General features: G+C 52.9%; 1 protein-coding gene across 1 annotated transcript; it reads left to right on the plus strand.

The window, feature by feature from the left end:
- Positions 1–596: 596 nt before the first annotated feature.
- Positions 597–6,217, plus strand: LOC101938553 (sialic acid-binding Ig-like lectin 14). The gene is made up of 5 exons (XM_065574088.1): positions 597–998; positions 2,748–2,801; positions 3,214–3,474; positions 4,731–4,839; positions 5,047–6,217. Exons 1-5 carry the CDS (start codon positions 683–685, stop codon positions 5,252–5,254), a joined length of 948 nt encoding a protein of 315 aa, XP_065430160.1. The 5' UTR covers positions 597–682; the 3' UTR covers positions 5,255–6,217.
- Positions 6,218–9,176: the final 2,959 nt, after the last annotated feature.

A 9,176-nucleotide genomic window follows, 5' to 3' on the forward strand; every position in this document is an offset into this window, starting at 1 on the left:
TCTTTCTCTTCTGGAAATCAATCAGGTTCTTGAAAGAAGAACTTTATATATCTATATATCTATATATCTAGATATCTAGATATATAGAATCAGACCTGCAAAATCAGTTTGGAAGGTAACTTCACAGGGTAAATAAAAGATTTCAAACACAGAGGATTCCCCTTGGGCTCACCTTCACGGTTACAAAAACAGGAATCAAACTACATCTGTAGCATAGGAAAATTCACAAGCTAAAACAGAAGATAACCTTTCCCTGCCTACTTACAATTTCTGTGGTTTTAGATCAATTATTCCAGGTACATTTTCAAGAGATGTTGTACCTGCTTGGACTCTCCCTCTGTCCAGAGAGGGAACAACAAAGAGACAGCAACAAACAAATCCTCCCCCAGGCCCACAGATTTCAAAGTATCTTCCTTCCTCGTTGGTCCTTCTGGTAAGGTGCCAACTAGGTTAGTTGAGCGGATTAATCCCTTACAGGGAAGGCGATTTAGTACAGCTGCCAAAGAGGGATTTTATGCTACTACATACAGAAAGTTGTTACTCTTCCCTCTATATTTATGACACTTCTCTTCAGCCCCCCTGAGCTAGCCAGTCCCCGCCCTGCGGCCGGATCGGAGCCAGTGCCCCTAAAGGGCAAACACCCCATGTCCCTGAGCGATTCTCTCCCCGTGTCTCAGAGCTGATGGAGGAGCCAGAGATCCAGATCTTACCGGCGCGGGGGCTGCCAGGGACGCTCGTGGCCGGTAAGCCAGTGTCTGTGACCTGCACGGCTCCTGGGCGCTGCTCCGGGATCCCTCCCCGAGTCACCTGGAGAGGGCCGTTCAGCGACACAGCCCGGAACGTCTCAGCCCCGCTGGCAAACGGCACCTGGTCCCACAGCTCCGCGCTTCACTTCACACCCACCCAGGGGGACCACGGCAAAGAGCTCGTCTGCATCGTCACCTACAGCTCAGCACAGGGACCTTTCACCCGCAGAACCGTCCAGCTCCTTGTCGGCTGTGAGTGACCCACCCAGCCCCTCCACACTGGCCCCAACTGCCTATGCTGGGATCCCCACTCCCCCCTGGGCCTACCAGCCCTGCCCTCCAGCCCCTCCCACAACTCTGCCCTGTGCTCGGATCCCCACCCCCACCATGCACTCTCAGCCAATTCTACTCCAGCCCCTTCCCTCCACACCTTGCAGCCCCTTCTCCCTTGGGATCTTCACATCTTCCTGCCCCCCTTGGCTATGGCTCCCCCCATCTCATACTCAACCCCAGGCTCTTCTCTCGTGGGATTCTCTCTACCCTGTGTGGTGTTTCGATGTTGCTTGTAATTATTAGAACTGGGAGCACTGGCTGGTGGGAGTCTGAAAGGCAGGAAACAGGAAGGAGCGGGGAGGAGTTGAGGCAGAGTGAGATTTACAGAGGGTGAAGCAGCAGCTTGCTAAAGAGGTTTCCACTTTAAAAATAAAGTCCTGTTGAAATTTGTTAGTACCTTGCCTGTTTGTAACAACACCCCGACCTGACCTGCCCCCAGAATCCTGCTGTGCTGGGATCCACCTCCACATTCCAGTACCTCCTTGCAGGGATTCCCCCCTCCCACCAGACACCCCAGTTCTTCCTGAGATCCCCCCAGGCTGTCCCACCACATCTCCTTCCCCGCTCCCCTTTCTGACGGGATCGGTGGATGTTCTATATGGGGCAGAGTGTTAATGGGACCCAGTCACTGTCTGGCACTAAAGACGCTTGGTGCCCAGAAACCTAGGCCGGCCCTGCCCCAGGGCAAACCCCGTTAAATGGCCTGTGACCCTCACGCTGCAGATCGAGGGCAGAGGGGAAATCAGCGGCCTCCTTTGCGATGCGAAGTATCAAATCAGGCTTCACTGTAAGGACGGCCCTTATTCCCTCCAGCCAAAGGGAGATTTAGAAGGACACCGCCCCTTCCCCTGCCCCGTATTTCTGAGCCCAGGCCCCAGCCAGACCACGAACGTCTTCACAGGCTTCAGAGGAAACATCCACGCTGCAAAGACCTGCAGCCTGAGTCCCACGACCCCGACCTAATGGACCCAGGCTCTGAGGCTCGGGCTTTGATGGCAGCGTGGACGGAACCTGCCAGGCCTGGCCAGCCAGTATCAGTGTCCAGCTGTTCTGGGTGTTGCTTTCAGATGCCCCCCTGGTCGTAGCAAGGATGCAAAATACCTGGGCCTGGCTGGCCAAGCCAGGAGGCAAAAGGAGAGGGCTGGGAAGAGATGAGACAAGGGGGGAAGGCAAAGGACCCATGAGGGTCGTGTCTGATGTCCCTGGTGGTGGCTGGGACTGGGGTGGGGGCGAGACCCACTCTGGGGTGGACACATTTGCAGAGCAGGACGCTGAACACCCGGGCACCCAGTAGACTGTGGCACCGAGATGGCAACACTTGCCCCAGTACCCAGGCCAAAGCAGCCCGGCACCTCGTTAGTGCCTCTGCCAATTAGGCCGCATTTTGACACACTGGTTTTGGTCCCTTCGGTTTCCATTTTCCATGGTTCTGGTTCCCCAGCGCGGCCCTTACCAAGCTCCTGGGTTATGTCAGGTGCCTCTTGGGTCAGGCTCAGTCAGGTCTGTCGCTTCCCTTCCCTGCCCACGGGTCTTGTGTCACTTCAGGGACTTTCCCGTCCCTCAGCTGAGCTCACAGCAAGGGGCCATATCTAGGCTCAGTGATCACTAGCAACTCCGCCAGTGTTGTCCATCCCCCCTGATTTCCCCTGTCTTTTTTTTTTGTTACAGATCCGCCTGGGCCCCTCAGCATCTCTGGGACCCTGACCAGGAAAGGACACCCCGGTGAGAGGCCGCGCTGTGAGCCCCGGAAATTAGCGAGCGCCTCCTAGTCACGCTCTGCCCATGCTCAGGGCCAGGCGCCAGGCTCAGCTGGGCCAGGCTGGTCCGTGCCTGGAGGGGAGAGCCCAAGGAAGCCACAGGACTGTAGGGAGGGTGGTGGGGGGAAGCAGGCCTGGTTCACTCTGTCTCCAGACTCCGGGGTGGCATTAGGGGGCACTGGGCAGGAGATGGGTTAAGGAACTATCTCTGCAATGGAGACCTGCTGTGCCCACTCCAGAGTTGTGTACACCTCCATGCCGGGTGACGGGTCCCTGTATAACCAGCCCCAACACCCCACCCCAGAAGCGGCTGCATCTCAGCGCCTTGTTGGGGGATCTCTGGGGGGAAGCCTAACCTGCCTGCTCATCTCTTCCAGTGCTGGAAGTGTCGAGAGCTGAGGGTGACGTGTCTCTGGAGACCCAGGAGGGCGACTCCCTGAACCTGAGCTGTGAGGCTGGGAGCAGAGCCGAGGCCATCCTGAGCTGGGCCAAGGGGCATGAGTCCCTCAGCCCTGGCCAGGGAGGGGCCGGGCACCTGGAGCTGTTGAATCTCAGCAGAGGGGACGCTGGGGAGTATCGGTGCTGGGCCATGAATTCCTATGGGTGGGCCAGCCGGGCCCTGCATATGCACATGCAGTGTAAGGCTTTAGGGGGCGCTGCGCCACAGGGAGCAGGGTGGGGCCTCAGTGGGGCGTGCTGTTCTGCAGAGGGTAGGGAGGGCGTCTATAGGTGACCCTGTGCTGCAGGGAGCAGGGCAGGAGTCTATGGTGGAATGTCCCAGGGGAAGTTCCAGCTGCTCTGCAAACATGAGTGGGGTTCACCTGTGGGACTCCCTGCCACTGGGTGTGAGTGGGGTTAACCCACAGGACTCCCTGCCACTGGGTGTGAGTGCAGTTAACCCCTGGGACACTGACACTGGAAAGTGGCAGTGTTAATCCGTGGGACTCCTCACCACTGAGTGCTAGCAGGTATCACAGGGTGCCCAACCCCTGTAAACGGAGACAGAGCCAACCCCTCCTGTGCCATAGTTAATTAGCCGCTTCAGGGGCAGCCCCAAGAGGGGCAACTGAGGCTTGAACGGACTCCTGGGCCGTCTACAAGAGCCGTGAGCACCCAGACTGAGGGTGGAAAAGCAGGTGAGTTGGTGTGAAGTGCAGCTGGCTGATGGTGGGGCTGGATCAGTGCCTGGGGGGGCCAGCCGAATAGACACCCGAGGGCAGAAGAACCCACAGGATTCCCTGCCACTGGATATTAGCAGGTTAATCTATAGGACTCCCAGCCCCTGAGTATTAGTATGGTTAACCTGTGGGACTCCCTGCCACTGGGTTGCTGGGGACCAGGCTGAACGCATACTGCCAGCACGAGGGGCCTAACGTCAGCTGCAGCTCCTCTCTGAACTCCCACCCCCCGCCCCGGCTCCAGTGGCAGGTGGACAGGGAGAACCTGGCTGGGAATGGCTCATGGGGGGGGGGCCTGCAGGTCAACTCCTGGGCCAGGGGCATGAGGCCATCAGCACCCTGAGCTCAATGGGGAGTGGGGACAGGGCACCCCAGATCTCGTGCCTCGGTTTCAACACCCACAGGATGTACACTGTACTGCTGAGCCCACCGGAAACAGGTGAGATCCCCTCCCTGCTAGGGTGCATGAGCTCCGAACTGGCCTCAGGGTGGGGATTGGCTGGCTTGGGGGGGGCGAGGATTGGGCCACAGGACCTTTCCTCTCAGGGAACACCATCTACAATCTGGCCCCAGAGCCCCAGGGCGGGGCTGGGTCGCTCAGGGGCTGGGGAATTTCCCCTCTAGGGGGCACTGGCTCCAACCCGGCCCTAGGGCGGGGGTGGCTGGCTCGGGACAGGGATTGCAGGGATTTATCCCAGACTCTCGACTTCTTCTAGCTCCATCAGGTGGCCTCACTTGGGCATTTATCGAATTCAGCTGCAAACTCGTGTTCGTGGTGACTGGATTCATCCTGGCCTATTACCTCACCCTGCTCTATTACAGATGGTAACTCAGCTACTGACCCACCTACCCATGCACCCATCTACCCACCTACCCATATATCTACCTACCAATCTACCCACCTACGTACACACCTACCTACCGTCTATCCACCAACCCGCAAACTATGTACCTACCCACCCATCATCTATCTATCTATCCATCCATCCAGACTGCCAGCCACATACATACCCCAGAATCTCTCTCTCCCAGGACACCCTGCTGCTGTTGTGGAAGCAGAAGGAAGGACCGGCCGGGAGCCCGGGAATCCAGAATGCCTGAGTCTGGCATGCAGATCAGGCCGTTCCTCAGCCACCAAAGTGTCGACAAGAAATTGGAATTTTACGGGACTGAGGAAATGGCGGATGAGACCTCAGCTGGGGGGACTGCCACTCCAAGTGAGGCCAACGGGCCCATCTAGCCTGATATCCTGCCCCCTCCCTTCCCTCTGAATCAGACCCATGGGCCTGCAAAGCACGTGGAAACTGCCTGTAATATTTATATGACCATGTGATGTTATTAATATGAATTGTGATCATACAGATCACTTTTGCAACCAAGGTCATATAGTGGCATCAAATCTTGTACAAAGGAGATCAAGTAAGGTGTCTATGAGGAGGTTAGGATTTCCTGGTTATGATTATGCTTTCTGTATGCAGGTGTCATATTTGTATTTAAAATTATAAATATTGGCTCTATCCTGTCTGTGTTTCAAACGTGTGCCATGCTTCTGGGTGACACCTCACACAATTTGGCATCAGCACTAGCTAGCCTGCTTGATGGCCCTTTAAGGACCATCAGCTACACAACTGACCCATTGAGAGAAGGCAGATACACCTTGTGACTCAGCAAGACATGCAGGGACATGCCTAGGGGCAGAAATCTAAAGTTTTCTGTGCTGGGTAGCTTGTGTTTGGAACAAAGGAAGCAGAACCCACATGGAAAAAGAACTATAAAAGGCAGCTGCATCATCTCCATTGTGTTTTCAATCCTGCTTCTTACCTTTGAAGGAAATTTGCTACACCAAAACTCTGAACAAAGGACTGAATGACCCATCCCAGCTGTGGATGGACTCCAGAGACTTGATTTGAGCCTGCAGTTTATTCCATCACTGCTACAAGCCTGAACCAAGAACTTTGTCATTTCTGTATGTAATTGATTCCATTTAACCAATTCTAGCGCTCATCTGTATTTCTTTCTTTTTATGAATAAACCATTAGATTTTAGATTCTAAAGGATTAGCAACAGCGTGATTTGTGGGTAAGATTTGATTTGTACATTGACCTGGGTCTGGGGCTTGGTCCTTTGGGATTGGGAGAACCTTTTTCTTTTACTGGGGTATTGGTTTAAATAACCAGTCATCCCCATAAAGAGCGGTGCTGGTGATGATACTGGGAAACTGGAGTGTCTGAGGGAGTGTATGATTTCTGTTTAGCCAGTGGGGTAAAACCAAAGTCCTCTCTGTCTGGCTGCTTTGCTGTGCCTTGGTAACAAAGGATACCCACCCTTGGGCTGTGACTGCCCTGCTCTAAGCAATTGATCCTGCATTGATACTCTCAGTTGTGTCCCACCAGAGGCCGCATCGTTACAGACCAGGCAATCCAGGAAATTTTTGGAAAGTGTAGGGGACAATTTCCTGGTGCAAGTGCTGGAGGAACCAACTAGGGGCAAAGCTTTTCTTGACCTGCTGCTCACAAATAGGGAAGAACTAGTAGGGGAAGCAAAAGTGGATGGGAACCTGGGAGGCAGTGACCATGATATGGTCGAGTTCAGGATCCTGACACAAGGAAGAAAGGAGAGCAGCAGAATACGGACCCTGGACTTCAGAAAAGCAGACTTTGACTCCCTCAGGGAACAGATGGGCAGGATCCCCTGGGAGAATAACATGAAGGGCAAAGGGGTCCAGGAGAGCTGGCTGTATTTTAAAGAATCCTTATTGAGGTTGCAGGAACAAACCATCCCGATGTGTAGAAAGAATAGTAAATATGGCAGGCGACCAGCTTGGCTAAACAGTGAAATCCTTGCTGATCTTAAACGCAAAAAAGAAGCTTACAAGAAGTGGAAGATTGGACAAATGACCAGGGAGGAGTATAAAAATATTGCTCAGGCTTGCAGGAGTGAAATCAGGAAGGCCAAATCACACTTGGAGTTGCAGTTAGCAAGAGATGTTAAGAGTAACAAGAAGGGTTTCTTCAGGTATGTTGGCAACAAGAAAAAAATCAAGGAAAGTGTGGGCCCCTTACTGAATAAGGGAGGCAACCTAGTGACCGAGGATGTGGAAAAAGCTAATGTACTCAATGATTTTTTTGCCTCTGTCTTCACGCACAAGGTCAGCTCCCAGACTGCTGCACTGGGCAGTACAGCATGGGGAGAAGGTGACCAACCCTCTGTGGAGAAAGAAGTGGTTCCGGACTATTTAGAAAAACTGGACGTGCACAAGTCCATGGGGCCGGATGCGCTGCATCCGAGGGTGCTAAAGGAGTTGGCGGGTGAGATTGCAGAGCCATTAGCCATTATTTTTGAAAACTCATGGCGATCGGGGGAGGTCCCAGATGACTGGAAAAAGGCTAATGTAGTGCCCATCTTTAAAAAAGGGAAGAAGGAGGATCCGGGGAACTACAGGCCAGTCAGCCTCACCTCAGTCCCTGGAAAAATCATGGAGCAGGTCCTCAAGGAATCAATTATGAAACATTTAGAGGAGAGGAAAGTGATCAGGAACAGTCAGCATGGATTCACGAAGGGGAAGTCGTGCCTGACTAACCTAATTGCCTTCTATGATGAGATAACTGGCTCTGTGGATGAGGGGAAAGCAGTGGATGTGTTATTCCTTGACTTTAGCAAAGCTTTTGATACCGTCTCCCACAGTATTCTTGCCGCCAAGTTAAAGAAGTATGGGCTGGATGAATGGACTGTAAGGTGGATAGAAAGCTGGCTAGATCGCCGGGCTCAATGGGTAGTGATCAATGGCTCCATGTCTAGTTGGCAGCCGGTTTCAAGCGGAGTGCCCCAAGGGTCGGTCCTGGGGCCGGTTTTGTTTAATATCTTTATTAATGATCTGGAGGATGGTGTGGACTGCACTCTCAGCAAGTTTGCAGATGACACTAAACTAGGAGGCGTGGTAGATACACTAGAGGGTAGGGATCGGATACAGAGGGACCTAGACAAATTAGAGGATTGGGCCGAAAAAAACCTGATGAGGTTCAACAAGGACAAGTGCAGAGTCCTGCACTCAGGACGGAAGAATCCCATGCACTGCTACAGACTAGGGACCGAATGGCTAGGTAGCAGTTCTGCAGAAAAGGACCTAGGGATCACAGTGGACGAGAAGCTGGATATGAGTCAACAGTGTGCTCTTGTTGCCAAGAAGGCTAACGGCATTTTGGGCTGTATAAGTAGGGGCATTGCCAGCAGATCGAGGAACGTGATCGTTCCCCTTTATTCGACACTGGTGAGGCCTCATCTGGAATACTGTGTCCAGTTTTGGGCCCCACACTACAAGAAGGATGTAGAAAAATTGGAAAGAGTCCAGCGGAGGGCAACAAAAATGATTAGGGGTCTGGAGCACATGACTTATGAGGAGAGGCTGAGGGAACTGGGATTGTTTAGTCTCCAGAAGAGAAGAATGAGGGGGGATTTGATAGCAGCCTTCAACTACCTGAAGGGGGGTTCCAAAGAGGATGGAGCTCGGCTGTTCTCAGTGGTGGCAGATGACAGAACAAGGAGTAATGGTCTCAAGTTGCAGTGGGGGAGGTCCAGGTTGGATATCAGGAAAAACTATTTCACTAGGAGGGTGGTGAAACACTGGAATGCGTTACCTAGGGAGGTGGTGGAGTCTCCTTCCTTGGAGGTTTTTAAGGCCCGGCTTGACAAAGCCCTGGCTGGGATGATTTAGCTGGGAATTGGTCCTGCTTTGAGCAGGGGGTTGGACTAGATGACCTCTTGAGGTCCCTTCCAACTCTGATATTCTATGATTCTATGATTCTATGATCTGTTTGTTGCCCTGAGGGTTATGACTTTGTTTGCTCTGTGATGACCGCAAGGCACCCAGATACCCCAGAGACAATCACAGTATGAGACCCTCTAGAGAACAGAGCAGACCAGCTGATGCTAGTTACCTGTCCCTGCAAGACAACGCCCAACCCAGCAGCTCTGACTCTGTTCCCAGCCAGCACGGGGAGAAAGTTTCACAGAGAAACTGTTTTTGGTGCAAAATGAAAATTCAGTAACACCAAAACTTCGTGTGAATCCAGGTCGATTTTGCGGAATTGTTCATTTGGTGAAAAAACTCCCCAAATTCCCCAAAATGGAAAGATATTTTTTAGGCATTATCAAAAAGAAACGTT

This window comes from Chrysemys picta, chromosome 20, assembly GCF_011386835.1.
Source record: "Chrysemys picta bellii isolate R12L10 chromosome 20, ASM1138683v2, whole genome shotgun sequence".
In the NCBI taxonomy this organism is placed as follows: Eukaryota; Metazoa; Chordata; order Testudines; family Emydidae; genus Chrysemys; species Chrysemys picta.

Excerpts from the sequence above, each read along its gene's own strand:
- LOC101938553 (XM_065574088.1), top strand. The coding sequence starts at position 683 with ATGGAGGAGCCAGAGATCCAGATCTTACCGGCGCGGGGGCTGCCAGGG. Across the intron at positions 999-2,747 it reads CGTCCAGCTCCTTGTCGGCT|ATCCGCCTGGGCCCCTCAGC; the intron begins GTGAGTGACCCA and ends TTTTTGTTACAG. Across the intron at positions 2,802-3,213 it reads GACCAGGAAAGGACACCCCG|TGCTGGAAGTGTCGAGAGCT; the intron begins GTGAGAGGCCGC and ends CATCTCTTCCAG.